Here is a 23,032-nt window from a genome sequence, read left to right on the forward strand (position 1 = left end):
CTGAAGATTATATTATAAAAAGGTAAACCTTTTAATACTTAAACACCTTTTGGAAAGATAAAAAAAAAAAAAAAAAACTTTGAAATTCCCTGAAATTTGCAGGTTCTCCAGAAGAGTGGGAACCCTAAATTGAGAAAAATATTAAACAAACAAGGGGTAGGGGATGCAGAGCATATTTCTGTGGAAGTGTGCAGGTGGAGATTTCAGCTCAGAAGTCAGCTCATCGGCAAGGTTCTCACCCTTTGATTTGAGTGACAGCTGATTCTGAGTTTCAATGAGCAGTTGTGAAAGTTCTGTGACCTTTTTCTCAAGGTCATGCAACTTTGTAGAGACTGTAGGGTCAGAGGTCACCAAGCAAGAATGGGCAGCCAGGGCATCCTGTCTGATTTCAGCTAGGTCACTGCTCATAGAGTCATACATGCTGTCTAGAGAGACATGGTTCTCCTCCTACACACAAATTCACATCTACAATTACTATTCCCTAATGAAATATGATAATCTTTCAAAGAAAGTGTTTATATAACCTTGAATATCTATTCTGAAAGCATATATGAACCTCTGATTTTGTCGAAGTTGAAACCATGCTGTCGTCCTCCACAGCTGTTTTTCCCACCAACTTTTTGAGAATCTCCAGCCTCCTTTCACACCGTTCTTCAATCAGCTCCCTCTCTCTGGATATGCGCTCACTAAAATAAAAAAAGACATAGAAAGCCGTCAGGGTCATCATAAAGCAGGACCTGTAATTTGTTATAATTATACATAATTGAACATGCGAGCCTGTGATCTCTGACCTGTAATCTTCCTGCATCTGGGAAATCAGCTCAGAGAACTCTTTTGTAACCTCATCCCGAACATGCGCCTCGAGAGCTAAGTGTTCTAATTTCTCCTTCCTCAACTGCTGCTGAATCGACTCTATGAACTGCAGCTGGGCCTTTACATACACATTCAAAACAGATTAATGCAGAAACCTCATTGTTATACAACCAAAATCATGCAGCAAAAATAATTCTTAAAAACCTCTTGTGCGATGCTTGTTGAAGTTACCATAGATGTGCCAAATCTCACCTCATAGACCTTTTTATCAAGCAGCACAGTCTCTTTCCCTTCTTCCTCAGAGTCCAGCATGGTGTCCTCCATTTCACTCCCCTCTTCATCCCACCCCTCCTCAGTGTCAGAATCTTCCTGGACATCCTCAAGGCTGGTGTCCCATCGTACAAGCGAGCTACGTCGCATTTCCCGTCGATCAACATTGTTGATAATGAAGGACACCTCCCTGGCACTCCTTTTCACCACTACTGGAACGCTCTTAGTGGTGATGACCACCACCTGAAAAACAAGACAGAACTGTCCATTAACACAACTACAAATAACCTTTCAGCAGAGAAAGAAAAAAATTAAATACAAATTTGAGTAATGTCAAGAAATTTGACAAACATGATGGGAAAGCAATAAAACGATTTTAAAGGGATAGTTCACCCAAAAAATGTCATTTCAAACCCATGAGACCGTTCATTTTCATTACAAATATAACCAAGATAGTTTTATTGAAACCTGACTTTTCTGTCGCTCCTAAAGCGCCGCCTGCTGGCACCTATTTGTAAGCAGCTTATGCAAAGCTGTATTAAGACTAGTGTGGATTTTTTCTACAATATTCACTCATGACAGTAAAATAGGACATTGTAAGTCAATCTACTGCAGTATTTCCTCTCTCACTCACTAAAAAATGTGGTTAACCCAGTCATGCTTAGGAAAAAAAAAACCTGTCAAATACCGTGAAACCGGTATAATTTAGAAAAATACCATGATACGGATTTTTGGTCATATAGCCCAGCACTTTTACATACCTTTTGAGCTACGGCAGAGAACTTGAGCACATTGAGCGTCTCATCATACATGGAGGCGCACTGGTTGATGTTTACAATCATACAGGCTTTGCCCCGGCCAGTAAAGTATCCCTGCAGATAGTGAGTGAGTTTGCTCTCTCTGAATGGAATGTGCTGTCTAAACGGACAAAGAGTGATTAAAAGACAAAGAAATGGGAGAATAAAAGAAATGAAAAAGGCACTAGCATACTTGGCCTGCTGGTTATTTCTGAGTGCATTGATGCATTTTCCCAGACTGAGCAGAGAGGTGTTGATGTTTCCCGCCTCTTTCAGCCGTTCACCTTTATTTTGTGTCTTAGCACATCGCTCCGATCCAGCCAGATCACACAATGCCAGCCTGGAAGCAGAGTACATACTTTTACAAAACATTCTGAAACACAACACAAACACCACCCTGCAGAGAGCTCAGACCAGAACACACAGACTCACTCGCTGACTGACTCCACTCTGGGTATTCCCACATCCTCCACCTTCAGGATCCGGACAGAGAAAATACTGTGGCTAAAAATTAAACAAAGAGAGACAAAGTCAGAATAACAGATCCATACAGAATCCACCACATTAAAACAGATAAGCACTAGGAAGGAATTTGTACCTCCTGCTAGAAAGCAGGTTGAGTTTAGTACTGGAGATGCTCTGATTCCTTTTCCCAAGTTTCATCACTTTTAAGGCTTCATCAGCGCTGCTCACTTGAACCCATTTCAGATCTGGAAAATTAACAAAAAAAGAACAATGCAATCTGCATACACTACAGACACAGTTTTATTAATCACCCAACTGAATCACCTATGGAAATGCTATTATTGCTACATTTATTTCTTGTTGCTCTAGCACCAGCACCTGGCCAGTTTTAGCTATTACACATTATTTCCAAACAAACAAACCCGAATGTCACTCCAGTACATTCAAATGAACCTATATGTAATTATTTTTTTTGGAATGATTTAATAAAGAAATGTTACAGTGTAATACTCCTGTAGCTCAAACAGTTCATGGCAATAGAAAGGCCAATGAGTTTGAGTCCTAGGGAATGCAAAAAAGGGTCAAATGTAAATGAAGACACATTATTGCATTCCTATTCCAGCCTTACAAGCTGGACTCATTTTGTTGTTACATGCAAACCTTTATTGTATGACTTGGATGCACCATGAGCTCCATCTTAATTTATGGAGAGGATATACAGTAAAAAATATACAGAAAAAACAGCAGCAAATTACAGACGCAGGTGCTCCATTACCTTTGATGAATGAGTTTCCTTTGACGTCTTGACAAAGGCGGAGGTTGGTTCTCCGTGAAGCATTGCTCGCATGCTGTTCTAGCAAGTCGTGAATGTTCTCATTGTAGATCTCGCAGAACGACACCCATATAGAAAACTTAGTGTGACTGTCCATATCTGCAGGCAAACTACTCTCATTCGCTACAGAGCTTCTATCGCAGAGAGTGGAACCATCTAACAGGAAATCAAAAAATAGTTTCAGCCAGAAAAACAATATAAACAGACTGCCAAGCACAACCTTTGAGATGTGCACACTAGCTGAAAAATTCTCTCTTTACCTTCAAGATCAGACTGCAAGCTGAGGGAAGACTTCTGTGCATCAGTCTAAAGAGAAGATTAAATCTAAAGATTCAGTCAAATGAACACTCCTGTAAAAACTGAGGGGGTTAAACTTATTGCATTATTGTACCTCTTTGAAAAGCTTGAGCAGGTTGCGTTTGCAAACTGCTTCCTCATTTTGCTGCTCTTTGTTGAGTCTGATGAAATCCCGGCACCTCTGGGGTTTCAAGCACATTTGAGTGAAGATGCGTCCATCCAGACTACTGAAGATCATGTTGAGGGAACGTGGCAAGATGCCTGGATCTGTATCTGGACCTAATGCATAAACTCAATCAGGACATTATGCTTAAATTTGAATATTTTACTAAAGCAAAGCAAGTCTGTTAAATTTAGCATGAAAAGGAAATTCACCCTTTCTATTTACTAAAGGTATCTTAATGATCTTATTGCAAATAATCCATGAGTATGTTTCTTTTTTAAACTAATCTTTTTGATGAAATCCGAGAGCTTTCAGTCCCTCCGTTGGGAGCAATGCAATTTACATAATCAAGATCCAGAACGATAGGAAAGACATCAAGAAGTTAATCTGTGAAAGTGATTTTTGATAATATTTTTATGTAAATATAGTTTTTTGTTGTTGTTGTTTTTTTTTTTGCGTAAACAAAGCATTGAAGTTTGGATTAATGGATTAATTTAATGATGTCTTTCATATCATTCTGGACCTGTGTAAATTGCATTGATTAAAATTGAGGGACTGAAAGCTCTTGGATTTAATCAAAAATATCTTCATTGTCTACTTCTGTTTCATTGTGCCTAAATCCCCAAGATCATCAATACAGAACCTACTTTACAAGATTGTTCTGATCAAAAAAACTGATGTTAATTTGTTGACCCTAATACACATTCCTGGCCTTTTGGCGAAACATTCATTAGGTGCACACTGCTTCAATGAAAATAAAATCTTTGTAATTTTTTATTAAAATGTAGTAACTTTTACCTCTTTTTAGAAAATAATTAAGTGTCAATGCAATAACAAAATATACAAACCAAAAAATGTGAAGGTCTTCCCAGCATTGGTGACACCATATGTGAAGACCAGAGAATTTTGTCCCTCTAAAACATCCTTTACAAGACCCTTCACTGTGCCCTCAAACATATCCTTCTGTGTAGCGTCTGGGCCATAAACCTAAAAATACCACACAATAATATAAACCTTGTATGTCATACATTAGAAAATATGACCATAATTCAAGACAGAGCAGAACTTCCAAACAGAAGAGAATTTTATTTACAAAGATATATATGTTTGTCCAAAATTGGTTGTCAAAAAACCACTAGCCAACACAATCAGTCACTAGACGGTGTGTTCTGATGGATTAGCTTGCCTGAGAGAACTGGAAACGTTGAGCAGTAACTGGCACTGATTTATCACTGAGCCTGGCAGAGAGAGATGATCGTGGAGCTTTGAGAAGCACAGTCTCTGGAGTCTGAATGGCCACACATTCCTTCAAAAACACAGACAAGGCACACCATATCAAAACCCTTCTACATTAGGGTCTAAATTTTAGGGGTGCTTGAAATTTGTGAAATACCCCTTAACCATTTTTCCCTAATTTTCACCTGTGATTCTCCATTCACCATCTCAGCTGATGAAAATGGTCTTATTCTAAGATACACCTTCAAATGTTCCTTCTCCTGGTCTGACGGGTCCTACAAAAGAAACATCAAGGCTCCAACCATTTCAGTTGACCATTTCAAAAATCATACATTTACAAACATACACTTTCATAAAGTCATGGCCGCCTGTCATCTTACCTGTAAACCTGAACATTCGCTGAACTCGGACGACAGATTTCTCCTTAGATCTTCCACGACCAACATCTGCGGTCTTGCCGGATCATCCTTTAGCCCCGACTCCATCATTCTGCTCTAAATAAACATTTGAGACATAAAATTTGGAAAATGAAACAACAGCCTCTTATGTTAATAAGACCATTTGACATTTTAAAGATCCTAATTATTTTTAAACTTTCTCAATTACCTTACGACGTACATTTAAACAGAAAATGTACACAATATTTTATAAATATGTTAACGTTAAATCTAGGGGGGAATTACACCAGGACTTTCACAAACAGCAGTAAAAACAGCAGATAAGAACAGGTCAGCAAAGCATGCGCATTAAAACAAGATAATTTAGTTGACTTACAGGCTGTCAAAAGACAGAGTGTGTGCTATGTTGTGTTTGACTTCGGTTAATGTGTTTTATTTGTGTTGTCTCGTCTCCCAAACTGTCGCGCGTACTTATTTTCAAATTCCACCAATCGGATAAGCGAGAGCAGCAGCAAAGGCTGCTGGGAGCGTGTGCTCGTGCACGTCATTGTGGCGTTATGAATGCGCAAACGCTAGATTTGTGTCTTGTGTGCGCATTTCTCAGTTGTTGCAGATTTTACACATTTGTTTAGTTTGGTTTGGTTTTTAGAGTGGTTATTTTATTTCTTTCTGTTGTTGTATTTTCTATGGAAGCTTTGTAGCATTATTCAATTTGAAATGTAATATGCAAAATGACAATGCAATATGTAAAATGGCATTTTTTTTGTATTTAAATTTACGTTTTACATTACCATTCTAGCAACGTTTGGTGCAAAATGAAAATGAAATTACATAATTTATATTTGCCATTTCATACACTAGTTTTAAGATGCATATTGAAACGCTTTATAAGTGGCAAAATGAAAATGAAAATGCATTACAGAAATGATTAGATAGGCTATGTGTAACATGTTCAAGCAAAAACTGTGGCAAATTGCATTTTCATGAAATGCCCCGCAATGGATGTAGCAATATTCATGTCTATTTAGAAAATGCATTCCGAGCCGATCACGCCCCCTCCTGGCCTGTCAAGAAAATGCAGTCGCGAGTGTATTGACTGTGATTGTAAATGCAATTAATAAAAATATTATTTGAATGATCATTTTGCCACAGTTTTTTTTTAACATGTTACACATATTTAATCATTTCTGTAATGCATTTTCATTTTGCCACTTATAAAGCGTTTATGCATATTAAATATGCATATTAAAACTAGTGTATGAAATGGCAAATGTAAATTATGTCATTTCATTTTCATTTTGCAGTGCACCAAATGTTGCAAGAATGGTAATGTAAAATGTAAAATTAAATACAAAATGCAATGCCATTTTACATATTGCATTGTCATTTTGCAAATTACATTTCAAATTGAATAATGCTACACATGCAGAGTGAAAAGGGTAGTATTTGCAACTTTGTTCTTTTCTTTTCAAGATTTTTTTGTCTGTATCTTTTCTTTTGAATCCTACTGTCAATTTTAAGGATCTCTTAAACTGGGATATAAGTCTCTTAAAGGGATAGTTCACCCAAAAATGAAAATTCTATCATCATTTATAAAAATAGCTATTTCTCCACCAGGAAATAACCACTTTTATATTATTTTCAATTATTCAGTCACCCATTTGAAAGGCTTACACTTTAACAAATGCACAGGTTTGTGAAAGTCATCACTGATGCGAAAATCGTAAAAAAAAAAAATAATAATAATAATAAAAAAAATCTCTCCGCATTTTCTTTTTTTATTTTGTCTTAATATTTGATTGTATACATTTTAGTTACTTATTAAAAGTACGCCTACACTATACTGAACCTGAGAGAAGGAAGGGGGCCAAAAAGAACAATTAAATCCCATACCCCAATTACCCCTAGGGGTAAATCGCCGTTCCGTTATCTCCTGTCCCGATCAGGTCCAAATCCCCTCAGTTAAGCATGGGATTGATCCGGGAACTCAAAACAAACTGTGAGGGACAGTTTTAAAATTATATATATATATATTATGTTTCTCTTGGGTTTTCAAACACTTCAGTAGCCAAAAAAGTACGTTACAATTAATTCAAGGCGTATTTTCACCTGGCTTTCACCTCTGCAAAACCAGTCTATGGGCAAAACAAACACTATTATTTAGAACTATAGATTTGCATTTTAAATATATTTCAATGAACGTTTTTGTGTCATTAAAAAAAGAATTACGTGAATTGTAAGATATAAACTCGCAATTATGAGGAAAAAGTCGAGAAGTCAGTCTTTCCCCCCTCATAATTGAACTTACCTCGGAATTGCGAGTTCATATTTCACAATTGACTTTATATATCACAATTCTGACTTCAAAAGTCGAAATTATCCTTTAAATTGTTATATTCCATGGCGGACACAAGATTCCATGGGAGTTTGCCCAAAAGAGAGCTTGGTTTGCTCGAGACGAACTTCAATAGATTGTGTCCTGAAAACTTCTTTTTGAAATTCCATTTAACAGTGAAACCCTCTGAAAGTCGCTGTATAATAATAATTTGCACACAGGGTGAAGTGAAGGGGAACCGTGGTAAATATCTTACCAGGACAGCGAGTTTAGAGCAGCCCCCTCTACTTCCACCTCACGTTGGCTGGCTGTAGTTTCCGCCCTGTTGATCTGTCCAAGAGCGCGCGCACGCCCCGCAGTGATGCAGAGCCATGTGCGCCAATGTGTACCACACTTTGGAGGAGAGCAGTGGTTATTTTTGATCTTCGTCTGTTCCAGATTTTGTACACTGGGAAATATGTTGCAAAGTAAGTGCGCTTCTTTTTGACCATTTCGAAAGCTCAGTCATGAATTTTGTTGTTTGTTGTTAAGAAAAACTCCCTAACAATTACTCTTCACATATGCTAATTCATAATTATCTTGTTCCTTGAGCTTGTACCTTCATTGATCCAGAATTATGTTTACATGTTCACTCTTCTGACCTCTACTGGTTACAACTTTTCAATGACTAATTATTTTGTTTCACTTAGCTACAATATAGTGCATACTAGCCAACATTAATTTATTTATTGATAATTGTAACTAAAGCATATAATATCCGATGAAAACAGCTGCTTAATATTTTTGTGGAAACTGTAATACAGTTTTTTTTTGATGATGATGATGATGATGATGAAACCTTTAGAAACACCTTTATTTACATAGCGCTTTTTACAATACATATTGTATCAAAGCAGCTTCACAGAATTAATATGAAAATAATACAACAAAGTTTGTTTCTAGAAGAAAATTACGTCAACGTCCACCTTAAGAAAGGCAAATCAATAATATTGTTGAATATTAAATGTCCCCAACTAAGCAAGCCAAAAGCCAAGGCAACAGTGGCAAGGAACCAAAACTCCATCAGGTGACTGAATGGAGAAAAAAACCTTAGGAGAAACCAGACTCAGTAGGAGGGCCAGTTCTCCTCTGGCCAATGAAGAAACAGTGTATGATTCAGGCGGAACTACAAGTCAAATTGGATCAGAACATTTAGAGTATTTATCCATTTCCATCTGTTTGGAAGTAATCACGCCGGTATGGAGACGAGTTGTTGAGGATCAGTGCCGATGGCTGTCGTATCGATGAGGCCTTCATAGGGTTGATGAGGTCGGCACTTCAGGATGAGCTGAAATGGGTCCAGGCGCAGGTCCACCATAGAGGGTCCCTCGAGATAAACAGAGAGACTAAAATTAGAGTAGACACCATCCTTCTTATGATGTACCAAGTACATCAGGATTTACGTGACATGTACCGGGTTCCGGCACATTTTAGATGTCTAGTGTGTTGTGTATGCTAGGCCAAAGTTGAAAAAGTTGAAATCTTTTGTCTTTAATGTTATTGTGACCTTTTTTTCAAGACGTTCCATCAGTGAGGCGGCCTGTTAAGTCTTTAAATTAAGGACTCTAAGTCATTGCATCAGGTCTGACTTTGATCTGGTTTACCAGACATAGATTGAGGTGAGTCCAGGACCAAATCTAACACTGAATGAAGCTTCGTTTCATGTTTACTAATTTTTGAAATAAGTAACTGCTATTGCCCCATGAAGTCGTTTTTGGCTCTCTTTCTTGGCATTGATAAAAAACACACTGTTCCTCGCCTCCCTTTGAATCAGACTAGTGTGTGTGTAACTTGGTCACTTTCTGTATCATGGAAAACATCTCAGGGTGTAGTATGTAGCAGGATAGATTCGGCCTGCGACAATTTTGTTCTTTTTTCTTTGCCAGGTCTCTCACTCACTGAGTAAATTATGACAAGAATGTTAATTTTCTTGTCTCAAATTTTTTTTTATTAATCTCAGAGACATTTATTTTTTAATCCAAAACACGACAATATAATTTGAAGCAATTTCACTTTTATTACCACAGATTTTACTTAACATAGATTGATTTAGATTGCACATACAATTTTAGGTGGCGGCTAGGATTGAAAAAAATTCTGTTTCTGCTGCAGATTTTGCTTGATGGCATTTAAAAGCTCCTTATAGATGAAAGCAAGAAGGAACAGAAGTAATGAGAGAAAAACAACAAGTAAATACGTCCCAAACAGAGCTGGAGAGAACAAAACCAGCTAAAACTGGACTGAAGAGGAAACAAGAGGCTGAAAGGAGTGAGAGAGTGAGGTCGAGTATAAAGAGAGGACTGGAGATGACTGAAAAAAAAACACATTCAGGGGCCACTCCGGATGGCGGATGGGGCTGGATGATCGTGGCTGGATGTTTCCTCACCACCGTTTGCACACGTGCGGTCACTAGGTCAGTACATGACTCCCCACAGACACGTGGTTATATATGCACTTCTTTGCTTACCAGGAATCAAGGTGATACCCTCACATCACCTCTGTTTTGCCATATTAAGGTCTTGATTTTGTTTTTGGAGTCTACTAGAATTGGTTTTTAAACACATTATTATTCACATATTTTACATTGTTGCAGCACCTCTCTTCCCAGTCTGTCAGTAACGCTCCTTTTAGTTTCTGTCTCTATAAAGCCCCTTCTTCCGAAAGCGTAATATGCTCTGATTGGTCAGCTGGACAAGTGTGTTGTGATTGGTCAACTGCTTCCACCATGTTTCAGAAATGCCATGCCACCATAACAGCGAGTAACAACACAGTACTAACGCAAGTCCACCATGCCTCGCCTTTTGGCGGGAATTATTTAAATGAGGAATATTGTGACGTGTACGTTCCTGGAAGAAAACTCTCAAGACGACAGTCGAAGCATTTTTTGCTTACTGATTTAGAGAATAACTCCCTCTGGAGTGTACTTTGTGCTCTGTAACTTTGCAGACATTTTTGATGCTCAAACAGCAACATTACACACAAAGGAAGTAGAAAATTTAATAAAGCATAAAATATCCTCTTTAATGTGAGACTAAATATAACTAAATGCTGCGGAAAAGGCCTTTAAACTCAACCAAGATGAATCATTCAATAAGCAGGATAACTACTCCGGGAAAAATACCCAGTTTTGGATGTTGATAGCAAATGTTGTTCTTAAAAGGACTAAAATGAATGTTGCAGTAAGCAACAGTTGAATGTTTTCATATTGCTTCCTTTTCATGCTGGTTGCAGGTGTGTTTCTATCTTTTTTGTGGAATTCCAGTCATACTTTTCCAGAGATTATTCTTCAACCGCATGGATACATTCTCTGCTGGACTGCACTACAATGTTGTGTGGTAAGACTCTGAATAACCCTCTGAACAACTCTGTGACTTCGAGGTGGCAGCTCAACTATATTGATTTTAGGAGAACTTTGTCTTTAAAAAAAATCTGTGTTGACAGTTTTACAGTGCATAGTCCACAGACCAGATTGATCTGGCTGCCAGTGAGAAAGAGTATTCACAGAAACACATTTTATTATTTATGTGGGGGTTTTGGGTGTATCTTTTGGTATCTATTTGTCCACTGATTCTTTACAAGCATTTAGATTATTTTATCGTATCAATTGTGATGCATACATTTACACAATATTCATTAATCGTGAGGACAAACCATACAAACCCATATAAATACAAATGATAGGGTTTATTTTTAAAAAGTTAACGTTAATACTAACTACTAAAGTGGTGATCTTGAGCTTTTATTTTACCTGATACTTTATTATTTTTATATTAAACCGTTTTTTTGTGTAATTTAATATATTGGGTTGATTCAATGATTTTAATAATTAGTTAAATACTAGTGAGTTAAATTTTTCTGCATGATGAACAATTTATCTGTTCCATATCAGTTGGTGGGCTGATATTATTTTTAAATTAAGTGGTAAAGGTTGATAATGTATATTTATCAGTCAAAATTTAATAGTGAATGATCATTTCCCTTCTTTACATTTAGATTAATTACTGTACTCATTTAAAGTGGAAATTAAATAATTTAAAAACACTCTTAAATGAAAACAAAACTACTTTTATTTTTCATACTGTAAATTCACGTGTAGCTTTTAAAATTAAACATTTTGCATTTCGGGTTTTTTTATACATGCAAGATGTGAGTACAACATCTAGTGAATTTTAATATTGTCCATTAATCGGTTATCAGTCATAAAATAATACAAACTTCCACTATCATGCAAACCACCTCATTCTTTTTTTTCTTTCTCTCTTTATAGCACCACTGGGTAGTTATATAGGGAACCGCCTCTCTTCTCGTGTAGCTGTCATGATTGGTGGACTTCTTTCCTCTGCCGGTCTGGTGCTCAGCTCACTGGCCACGAGCGTAGAGTTCCTGTATCTTACACTGGGTGTTCTTACAGGTTTGATACAAATGCACACAGCAGCATACACAACATTGTAAATATTTCAAAGTCAAACAGAGCCTTCTATTTCAACTGCACTGGTAATCATCATTTTCTATTATGTTAAAGGAAATGAAAATTGCTGTTAATTTACTCACCCTCAGGTCATCCAAGATGCCCTTCTTCAGTAGAACAGTAAAGAAGCTGAAACTGGTCCTTTGTTATTCATATTAGAATTGCACTGATTACAATTTTATAGGCCGATCCCGATTTCCGATTTTTCCTTGAGTTTGACCTGATTATACCGATTTTAGCCGATTTTGATTTCATTTTTTTCAAACCACTTTACAGCACACACAAAAATGTATTTTCTAGCTTCTCTTTAATAGAACATTTTGCATAGAACATTTTTTGAACAGATAATCGCTATAAAACGGAACTATATAAATTACTCCTGGTGTGGGAAATTCAAACACATCTAAAGTGCAGTATTAGGGAAGAAGCATTTCCTTTTCACATCCAATAACCAACTAAAGAAAAATGGAAAAACAGGTAATGGCAATAAAATAATAATAAACTTGTTTTTTTTTAAATGACCATCGTATGGCTTCAAGAGCAACATGTTGGTTGCGCTTGAAGTTAATTGTGTGGAGAAAAATCCACACAATGGACTTAATTTCTTTTCCACTGAAGAAAGAAATACATGAACATCTTGGATGGCATTAGGGTGACTAAATTATAAGGAAATTTTCATTTGAGGTGAACAAATCCTTTAAGGGTTTACTGTGTACACTATGTAACTTTTGGCCCTCTTGCAGTTAAAAATCAAAACTGTTTGCATTTGCCAAAGAACACTGTTTTGGTTATGCTTTAGATCTACTTGACTGTGCGGATGAATACGGTTATCCTACTGCTCATAAAACATTCTCTACTAGGTTAAAGAGATCTAACCAGTTTAGATGGAAAGGATCTCAAGCTGACTAGCTGAAGACGTTACTGTAGATTTACTCATTAAAAGACACAGTGCTTCCTTAAAAAAAATATTCCTGCACAGCTCTACTATAACAACCATAATGGAATGACTCTTCACAATAGATCATTTAATGAACTTTGTTAGAGATCTAAATATGGCAGTTTATCTGTTTAATAAAATAGCTTACTTTACTCACCTGTTTGAATAATAAAAACGGCAACTCTGCGTCACTTTACAACATTTCAAATCCTTTAGGTCTCGACGTCTATAAACGCAATTTCCTGTGAAAACATAAAAACTTATAATAGGCTTATATTCTTTTATAATAGAAAATCAGGATAAGAAAAAAACTCATTTTGGAAAAAAAAATTATGTATTGACATTTAACTTTGAACATAGTGTACATAGTGTACCTTTAATTTGCAACAAAAGCCATGCATATCCGTAGTCTTGAATACCAGCCTTCCTGCTTTTCTGCACAGGTGTAGGATTTGCTCTCAGCTACACTCCTGCAATCGCCATTGTGGGTTCTTACTTCAGTGAGAGAAAAGCGCTGGCTTACGGGATCGCCATGTCAGGCAGCGGCATTGGAACCTTCATACTAGCACCGGCTGTGCAACTCCTCATTGAGTTCTTCTCCTGGAGGGGTGCGCTGCTCATTCTGGGGGGTTTGGTGTCTCACTTGTGTGTCTGTGGAGCCCTTATGAGGCCTTTGGAAGGCCAAAGAGGGAGGCAGAAGGAGATGGACTTGGAGGGTAACAAAAAGGTTGATTTGCTGAATGTGAAACTTGATGGACTCCTCAGTGTTGAATTGAGTGCACAGGAACAGAGATCAGTGGAGGTAAAACATATGGATACTGATAAAATGATGAAGGACAGAGGAGGGAAAGAACAAGCTGACAATATGCCATGGGATGGAAAAGAACAGATGGAGGCAGATAAGTCAGGGTCCTCAGAAGCAAAGCATACACACTCCGATGGGGAGCTAAACCATAGACAGGATCTCCCTGAAGACTTAGAGATCGTGAACGGAAGCACAGATGAACGGAACATCTCAGTCCCAACTTTAATACTATCAGATGACTTACCAGCTATCCCAGAACCAAAATCCGAAGCAAACGCTAACCACATCACCCTGGCACAATCAAAGGTGTTGAACACAAACATACTGAAGGAGTCCAAGGAAAATGGACATACTGAAGGAGTCCAAGGAAAATCTTTCAAAAGGAAGCCTGTATTGAGAGAATATTCCTTCCTTTTAATACCAGACTTCCTGTTGCTGTTGGTTTCCTTCCTGTTCCTTGCATATGGATGCAGTGTGCCATTTGTGTATCTTGTACCATATTCACTGAGCGCAGGCGTTAGCCCTCAACAAGCAGCATTACTCATGTCCATACTTGGAGTGTCAGGGATTGTCGGAACTATCACTTTCGGATGGATTGCTGATAGAAAGTAAGGAATTTTTTTTCTTATTTTCTCATAAATTGCAATATTACGGATGGATGTAAAACAAAACCACAAACAAAATATACCTGAGTTACTTTGTCAAATAAGTAACGCAATTTACTTGCATGCATTTACTCATCTCACTTACACAAAAACAGATTCAGTATTGGTTAAAATAAATAAAAACTGTGAAATGCAAACTCGGAATATTACTCAAACCTGCAATATTTAAATATATTAAATAGCACAAATATACTTACGTTATCAAACAATGTCTCAGCAATAGCAAATGACAGCAATCCATCTATCCAATCAATTCCCGCTGAACAAAATCAAGTCCCTAATTGTTTTTCTCATATTAGAAGCCGTTTCACATGGATACACATCTTCACAATAGAGAATAGAAGAATAGAACTTTTTGTTTCATAACAACTTTAAGCAAAAAGCACTGAAATGTCATTAGAAGCTGGAACAAACACGTATTCTAAAAATGTATTTACCGTATTGTTCAAAATATTTTCTCTTTTTTTATTAATTCCTTGAACGTACTAAAAATACTGTTAATGGAACTGCTTATTACTGTAATTCTCAACGATTCGATTCCCATCTAACCCTGTGGTTTGATCTGTTTCGGTACGCTTATGTTTAGGTGTTTGAGGCCATATAGGGTGGTGAGTTACATGCTGGCTGTGGGGTCGGAAGGGCTAAGCTGTCTCTTTCTGCCTCTGCTGAGTGATTTTTCCCTCCTCGTCCCCTTTTCTCTCATCTATGGCTACTTTGACGGAGCTTACGTGGCACTTATTCCTGTGGTGACCTCCGACACTGTCAGCTCCACCCAACTGACCTCAGCTCTGGGAGTTGTTTACTTCCTCCACGCCATCCCCTACCTCATCAGCCCACCTATTGGAGGTCAGAGAAGATTTACCCACTCTCTCTTTCACGCTCAAACACACCGACAGATTCTTATTTTCCAATACGTGGCCAGAATCAATCACACAAGTTATTGGAGTTATGCTTTACTGTTTACACATACAGTTGCTTATTCACTTGTATGTGCCTGGAGTATATTTAACTAAATCAGAGTGTTTTACGAAATCTCTCTCTCAGGTTGGCTAGTGGATCAGACAGGCTCCTACACATCTACATTCTTCCTCAGTGGAGTCTCTCTGATCTGCAGTGCTGTGATTCTGGCTGCTGTGAGAGTGCTCATCCGCTGCACAAGAGGGAGCTCTTGCTTAAACTGACTCACAACCAGGTACAGGAGATTTCTAAAGGAGTAGAAAAGGAAAGCAAAATACAGAAAGTGCCTCCTCTGGAATTAAACAGGATCATGTGAGAGGTTTTTGTGTTTTTAAATCAAACCTCTCACCTGTCAGATGGACTGCCACAAACACATGGCCAAAAGATTACAAGATTTTTGTAAATGGCGGCTCCTGGGGAGTCTTCAGTTTCCGGCAGGTGGATTACCCCCTTCTCCTGCTTACCTTGCTACAGTAGTTTAACTGAAATATTGTAAATATCATTAAAAAAATCTTTATTTCATAAAAATAAAGTATAGATGTCCACAATGGTCTGAAAGTCCCAAGTGCTGCAGCATTTTTTTTATTTTGAGTATGATTTCACAAAAATAGGTTGCTGTATCATGGCATGTACCCAAAATTGCCACTAGGGTGCTGTAAAATGTCAATTGCTGTCAATTCAATATAGAATTTATTATTTTGAACATCAACTTTCAGTCCCTCCAGAAAAACGTGATTATGTGATCACATGATTCAATGCATAATCAGCCAAAGACTGCATATTTATGCAGGGACATTTTCTCAAATACGGCGCATTTTCGCCAAATAAATTGCAGATTTTCGTGCAAAATATACAGGGCTTGTATGATTTCATAATCCCCATTTTTGTTGCTTCATATATATCTTAGCAGAAATTTGAAAAATGTTGCGTTTACTTTACCCAAGAGCAGCCATTTCCCCATTGCCATGGGAACGTTATGAACTGTGGCGTAATAGAGTGCCGAAGTTACGACGTCACTCTGTAGGCCAAAACGCGGGAGTTAGCATTTTAGCACTCCCAGTTCCCTCGCTCTAAAGTCAATGGAATTTTTGAATGGTTTTTGCTAAATCGCCTGAAATAAGGTCTGTGGTGAACAAAGCATTTTCACGTTTTGATATAGAACACAGTTAAAAACTGTATACATTTTAGATTAACTTTTAAAGATTGTCTTGATAAACAAAACGTGTAAGGGTCACAACTCTTTGTTAAACACAAATCTTATTTTTTGCGATTTTCAAAAAGTCTATGGGGGAAAATGCGTAGCTTTACGATCGAGGGAACCCATGCGCCGCTAGCTTCCGAGTTGTCCTACAAAGTGACGTCATCACTTCGGCACTCTATTATGAACACGTGAACATCATCGAAAAGTTGTAAAACAGGAAATATTTTCTTAAATATTTCATTTATTCATTTTTACAGAAGTTTCCTTTTGTAAAGCTACAGAACTTGTTTGACTCATCAGTGTTTTGTAAGTTTGAGCCATGTGTTTATTACGTCTGAAATAAAACAAGATAAAATATTCGAGCACTTTCTGTGATGTAATATGTTTTCTCATCATAGGCAGTTAGAAGAAATTACTCTTTACATTAAGGTAGTAGCCTAGTGAGAACAGGGTGTTGGAATCACTTTTTCTCTCTGTAGGCCTATTATTGAATGTAACAGGAAATTGAACTGGAATGTTCATTATAGAATTTATAGTAAAGTAAACGCACTGGTTCTAGACACAAATCTTTTTGTGCTGGCAATTTCGATGACGTCACTGGCATGGTAGGACCCGCGGAGCGCCATAGACAACAGCTGTAGGTCCTGTAGACGAAAATGAGCGCTTTTAACGGCATGGATTACGCATTTGAGCCCGTGAGGGACAGGCCGGTAGTGTCTAACTACCACCACATGGAGGACGATCAGATTCAGGCTTCACTTGCAGTACAGGATCGTTTGGGGGAAAGTGACTGTGGGCGCGAGCGCTGTGGAGCATAGACACTGAACGGAGACGATCTGTTGCAGAGAGGTCAACCTGGAACATTTATTGATCGGCGAAAAATGCATCACCATGCACCGTTCATTTCGGATGCTGTTCGGTGAGAGAAACGTGTTGGAGGAGGCTATGCTGTCTCTAATGGATGTCCGAGCTGAGACGCGAGCGCCCCATAAGTAGCAGGGTATTTTACGAATAGGTGACGGCTGGGCTAACTTGTTACACTTTTCTCAGATTGTTTAGATTAACAGCGTACTGGCAGTTCACTCTATGGGCGAGGGTGCATTTAGGAAGGAGAAAATCCCATCCTTTACAGTGAACTATAGGCTACATCAGGGATCTTTTCCCCCTCACCCGAATATCAAGGATTCGAGTAACGTTAACGTGATGCATTGAACTTGTAACTTGTGTAAATAAAACATTTCGTGCATTGTCAGACGTTTCATGTACTCATTGACGAAAGTACACATCTCTAAATAGTGTGTCGCTAAAAAATCTGTTTCCTTAGCCATGTCAGCTAGCCTCAGACTGTTTACAAGCTACGGCTGTTCTGCTGGTGCGGGTAGGCAACGGAGTGGCTTACCATGCCAGTGACGTAGTCGAACGTTGAAATCCAACATGGCGGCGCCCGTGTAACAAAAACAACACTTTCAATGTACCATTTTATCCCTTTTAACAAATTTTGCCATTTTAAAAATTGTACCAATGAGAATAAACAAAATACATCTGTTATATCACCTTTTCTCAAATTTCAGTTCAGTTCATCTTTAACGTTAGCTCCATAGCGCTCACCATAGTGTGACTGACTCGCGCGCGGATCCGCTCATACTTAGCAGCAGCTGTAACGTTAGCTTGAGTTTGACAGTAGCACATTTCACTCAGTATTTTTCTAACAATAATGTAACTTACCTTGAACAGCATGTTGGGCGCGAGTCGGGGTTGCGTTTAGACCGAACACGTTCGGTCTAACGTTAGGTGTGGACGAGGGAAATGTGTTGATCGAAGAAAAAAAGCCTCTCCACTGTTACTAGCCTTCTCTTTGTCCAAAACGTCCAGCGCCTGTCTCAACAAAGATGCCAGCTCTGGCTTTCCCATTGTTACTATCATACTGACAGCTAACGTGGATGGCAAAGCACTTTGAAGAGGACGCTCTGCCAGTTAGCGAGCTCCCTCTCCATAAGGTGCCTCTGCGCACCAGCCATTTCAAACCCAACCTCCAGTATTTGGGCCACGCCTCCTTATTTGCATGCACTCCTCAATCCTCAAATGCCCAATCCTAAATCCCCAAATGCCCAATCCTAAATACTAAATTGCTAAATGATTAAATGCCCAATCCTAAATACCAAATGCCCAATGCTAAATACATAAATGCCCAATCCTAAATCCTAAATAACCAAATGCCCAATCCTAAATATCAAATGCCCAATCCTAAATGCCAAATGCCCAATCCTAAATACCAAATGCCCAATCCTAAATACCAAATTAATTTTCGACTTCGACTTTGAGTTTTCGACTTATACTTTTAGTTTTCGTTTAAGACTTTTAGTTTTAGACTTTTGGTTTTCAATCTGACCCAATAATCCCTCCATAGTTGGAATCACTTTTTCTCTCTTATTCATCAAACTGCAGTTTTTGCAAGTTCCCGCAATTTGATTGCATAAAATTAATATCCCGCCTATCCCATTGCATTTTTTAGCGTGTTGCATAATCAAGGATTTTTGCCAGAATCAATCTAAAAAAAAAAAACTCCGCATTTTTCTGGAAGGACTGACCTTTGGGTCAAATCACCACACAGCTTTTGTCACACTTTTGTAATGGCTGCTACTACGCCCCTACATGCACTACTGTTTTCAAACAGTCAAGCTCACTGGCCTTAAAACACTCAAATCAAATGTCACTCTCAGTGTCATAAAAGTGTTATTCATTTTAGTGCTGCTATCAATACGATAGCTCATGGCCCAGATTAAATCAAATCTGCTTCTTTTATTTCCACATTTTCATGTTGATTTTTTGGAATGTTTTGAATTCTGCAGAATGTTTGATACAGAATTCCACTGAATGTTGTAATGTTTCAAATATACCAAATGTGTTAAATAGAGGTTTTCTAACTCTGCATCAATCAGCAGAGCTTGCTTTGGACTTTTGGACTTCATTACAAAGGGAACAAGAATAATATTACATATGTAAGCAGATAGCCTGTTTCAGTTTATCTTTATCTATTTCAGATAAAGGTCATGAACATTAATGTGCCTTTGAAAGGAATTATGGGTTTTTGACAAGAAGAGAAACAATTTTAATTTATTTTTTACATTTTTAGAAAATACATCAAACACTTTGTGATTCTCAACAATGCACATTTATTTGAAAGTGACATTGTATTGGTGCTGGTTACAGTAAATAACATTCAATTTGTCACAAGGTATCTTCAGTCTTTCCACTATAGCAAACTACAAAGTTCCCTTAAGAAAATGTAAAACAGACAATCATGTTTAAAATGCACTCAACTTGTGAGACACAGTAAAAAAGCGGTTTTAATTTGTATGTTACTGCAAACAAAGTTCCAAAATCAACTGAACAGGTCAAGTAAATCTTATCAACAAGCAAAAAAACTAGGCAGAAATAAAAGAGAGACATGATTATTCTTGTATTTGAAACATGTACTGTAAAGTTTCAAAAGTATTTTCCGTCTCATTTTTGAACAATAGTTATAACTAGATGCAATAACTTCAATGGAAACAATGAACAGGTATTGGAATCTACAGTCCATTAACACAACAAAAAAAAACACTGAATAGTACAGTATATTGACTTGAGATTGTGTCCTATTTTCATGTTTTTCTTAATTTTCTTTCCCTCCATTTTTTTAAAATTACGGTTTCTGCATTGAGTGAAATTTAAAGATCCTCCATAATGATTTTTGAGGATTGATGTATGACTTGTCTGATGCATTAGAGCAGATTTTAATCAGAATTAATTCCATTCAGAAAATGCCGAATTTCCACACAGCGAGGGTCTGTGCCCCTCCTCACAATGTTTTGAAGGAATCTTATACTCTTTTGTTTGCATCCTGAAACTGGGATTTCTGCTGCTTTCATGTAAAAGGGGACTGAATCTCTGGTTTGTAATTTATTATGATTTAGATGTTGGGCATAATTATAAAATATGTACTGTTGTTTATGAGGAGAACTATCATTTTCCTCTGACAGGAGATTGTTGTAAATCTCATCTGCCTTCTCAATTTCGTGCGTGTAACAATGCAGTGCTGCAATGTCTATCTTTAATTTGTATGAGTCAGGATTATATGTAAGATCCTTCTCATAGAGCTTAATGGCTTCCCTAGCCAAAGTCTCCCTTTCCTCGCTGTCTGCCATTTTGTAAACTTTCCATTTGTAGCAGTCTGCCAATTGTTTCAAAACTTTAGCTGAAGAGGGGAACTTTTCATGAGCTTCCTTTGCTTTTTGAATACCTTTATCAAAATCCTGTTCACTAAAATACCTAAGAATAACATGCAAACACTCCAGGTTTCCAGTTTCAAGAGTTCTTTCGAATAAACCTTGCATCTCCTTTTCAATGTTCACATTTTTCTCTTTGCACAGTTTTAGCCAATGAGAATAAATGAACAAACTATTTGGTTCTTTTTCATTTGCAATTTTCAGTTGCTGTACAATCTCATCTGGAGTGAATTCAGATCCAAATTCCGCGTTCATGGCTATGGCAAGTCCTTTGTGCCATTCCTTCCTATCTGGTTCTGCATTTAGAGCCATCTTAAAGTAATCAACCGCCTGGCACTTGTTGGACTTGTTAAGCTTCACCAGCGTCCAGCCCTTCTCTCCACTGACTTCAGGGTGTAAAGTGCATCCAGGTGGAGCAGGGTGCATTCGCTGAAGTCTCTCCACCTCTTCTAGATATCCTTTGCTTTTATCCATGTCTCCCAAATGGAAGTAGACACAAGCTAGGTTTGCTTTGTTGACCAGAAACTGGGCTCCTGCCTCTTCTGTTCCCTGCTCCTGGATCACACTTTCTGCTTTGTGCAGATGCTTCACTGCCTCTGTGTTGGAGCCAAGAGTCTGATGGATGTAGCCCAGCAGGTTGTAATAGTGAACCAGCCAAGTGCATGTTTTCTGGTCCAAATATTCCAGCTTTCTCAGAAAATTCTGGAGTTCATTTGTACTGCACTCCAGATCCCAGGTGAAGTGGCAGTCCAGCCTCTCAAGACGTTGTTTTAGACTAGAGTTACTGACACATTCAGAAATAAAGATCTATTAATAAAGAGTTACAAATGCTGTGTGTTTTGGTTTACATACAAATATATCGTAGCAGTCATGGGACAGATTATCAACAGTTTCAAATGAGCCACAATATTTTTACACAATCTTGAGTTTAGTCAATCACTTTAAATTCCTACTTTACAGATATTTTTTTTTTCATATTTGATTGGAAAAGTACTTACTCCATAATAATGGTTAGTGGTGGTCTGGTTTGGTCCTTCTAGCAATGCTGATTTGAGCTTTGTGTGAGTTGTTGAGAGATTTTTTTTTGTATTTATAATGATCACGCTCATAAAATCATCTTCTTATCTACCTTAACAGTCATTAGACACGTCAGCTCAGGATTGTTCTGTTTCTATTCTGTCTAAGGTTTCGTTTCGTTTCGTTTTTTTTTTTTTTTTACTTTAATGAAGTGTAGAAAATTAAGAAAAACATGAAAATAGGACAACTATCTTAATTCCCATCTTAAATCTCTAGTCAAAATACTGTATTCAGTGTTATATTTTGTTGTGTAATGGACTGTAGATTCCAATAACTATTCATTGTTTCGACTGAAGTAAAAAAAAAACTTCTTTGAGCTGGATCATGCTTATTGCATTTAGTTATAACTACGTATTGTTCACATATGAGACGGAAAATACTTTCACAACTGCTTTCCTTTGAGACTTTCATTCCTGAAACTTGGATATACAGATGTGTTGCTTACAGTAGCTACATGTCTCAAATACAAGAATAAACATGCCTCTCTTTTATTTCTGACTAGTTTTTTTTTTTAGTTTTGTTGATAAGATTTACTTGACCTGCTCAGTTGATTTTGGAACTTTTGTGATTGTTCTGTTTCTATTCTGTCTAAGGTTTCGTTTTTTTTTTTTTTTTTTTTTTTACTTCAATGACGTGTAGTTTATGTAATGACTGTGATAAACTCTATGCCCATGCCTTCTTCCTCATAAACATAAAGAAACTCTTTAGAGCATTTAGGTGTCAGTGATAATTATTAGATCATATATTCGAGAAATGTTTTGTAATTTGATATTGATAATAATATGTGGGTGTGACCGAGCTTATTGTTAAATGTTATCAATTTTTTTTAAATATAATATGGTAAATACAAATCCATTCAACCACCTCAACAGCCAACTAGAAATAAAGTCGGTCACACCCACATAGTTTTATCAATACCAAATGACTAAACATTTCTCGAATATATGATCCAATAATTAGCACTAACACTTAAACCTGCATCTAAAGAGTTTCTTTATGCTTATGAGGA

At 37.4% G+C, this 23,032-nt stretch overlaps 3 protein-coding genes and 1 long non-coding RNA gene across 12 annotated transcripts in view; 1 reads left to right on the top strand and 3 right to left on the bottom strand.

Moving 5' to 3' along the window:
• The window catches only part of kif20ba (kinesin family member 20Ba), a 23,137-nt gene extending 15,216 nt beyond the window's left edge, over positions 1-7,921 (bottom strand). Inside the window, exons 1-16 of one of the 7 annotated variants that reach the window (XM_089120340.1) lie at positions 5,648-5,905; positions 5,254-5,367; positions 5,059-5,148; positions 4,824-4,943; positions 4,486-4,624; positions 3,569-3,753; positions 3,438-3,483; positions 3,121-3,333; positions 2,479-2,590; positions 2,313-2,384; positions 2,074-2,220; positions 1,845-2,001; positions 1,066-1,326; positions 792-931; positions 557-686; positions 240-447 (exon numbers count right to left, since the gene is read on the bottom strand). In XM_089120340.1, the coding sequence (XP_088976466.1) occupies positions 240-447; positions 557-686; positions 792-931; positions 1,066-1,326; positions 1,845-2,001; positions 2,074-2,220; positions 2,313-2,384; positions 2,479-2,590; positions 3,121-3,333; positions 3,438-3,483; positions 3,569-3,753; positions 4,486-4,624; positions 4,824-4,943; positions 5,059-5,148; positions 5,254-5,361 (2,128 nt within the window). In that variant the 5' untranslated portion in view covers positions 5,362-5,367; positions 5,648-5,905. Of the gene's footprint in view, positions 1-239; positions 448-556; positions 687-791; positions 932-1,065; positions 1,327-1,844; positions 2,221-2,312; positions 2,385-2,478; positions 2,591-3,120; positions 3,334-3,437; positions 3,484-3,568; positions 3,754-4,485; positions 4,625-4,823; positions 4,944-5,058; positions 5,149-5,253; positions 5,368-5,647; positions 5,908-7,164; positions 7,276-7,862 lie in introns of those variants that run through there. The other 6 variants (XM_089120341.1, XM_039656725.2, XM_039656595.2 and 3 more) reach the window with 6 other exon arrangements.
• On the top strand, positions 7,920-17,040 carry slc16a12a (solute carrier family 16 member 12a). 3 transcript variants are annotated; one of them, XM_039656812.2, is made up of 8 exons: positions 7,920-8,073; positions 9,165-9,264; positions 9,758-10,058; positions 10,877-10,980; positions 11,913-12,056; positions 13,494-14,463; positions 15,107-15,366; positions 15,565-17,040. In XM_039656812.2, the coding sequence occupies exons 3-8, from the start codon at positions 9,817-9,819 to the stop codon at positions 15,699-15,701; spliced, it is 1,857 nt and encodes a 618-aa protein (XP_039512746.2). In that variant the 5' UTR covers positions 7,920-8,073; positions 9,165-9,264; positions 9,758-9,816; the 3' UTR covers positions 15,702-17,040. The 3 variants fall into 3 exon arrangements, with proteins under 3 accessions (XP_039512746.2, XP_039512903.2, XP_039512820.2); XM_039656969.2 differs by lacking the exon at positions 9,165-9,264; XM_039656886.2 differs by lacking the exon at positions 7,920-8,073 and having other exon boundaries at positions 8,128-9,264.
• Positions 15,597-18,659, bottom strand: LOC148973561 (uncharacterized). Its single transcript, XR_016146683.1, has 3 exons — positions 18,404-18,659; positions 15,827-15,959; positions 15,597-15,725 (listed from the first exon to the last, which is right to left on the bottom strand). It is a non-coding gene; the product is annotated as an uncharacterized LOC148973561 (long non-coding RNA).
• Positions 18,660-20,199: 1,540 nt separating this feature from the next.
• On the bottom strand, positions 20,200-22,926 carry LOC120467776 (antiviral innate immune response effector IFIT1). Its single transcript, XM_039656306.2, has 2 exons — positions 21,945-22,926; positions 20,200-21,730 (listed from the first exon to the last, which is right to left on the bottom strand). The coding sequence occupies exons 1-2, from the start codon at positions 21,947-21,949 to the stop codon at positions 20,455-20,457; spliced, it is 1,281 nt and encodes a 426-aa protein (XP_039512240.2). The 5' UTR covers positions 21,950-22,926; the 3' UTR covers positions 20,200-20,454.
• Between the last annotated feature and the right edge of the window lie 106 nt (positions 22,927-23,032).

This window comes from Pimephales promelas, chromosome 15, assembly GCF_988280905.1.
Source record: "Pimephales promelas chromosome 15, fPimPro1.hap1.1, whole genome shotgun sequence".
In the NCBI taxonomy this organism is placed as follows: domain Eukaryota; kingdom Metazoa; phylum Chordata; class Actinopteri; order Cypriniformes; family Leuciscidae; genus Pimephales; species Pimephales promelas.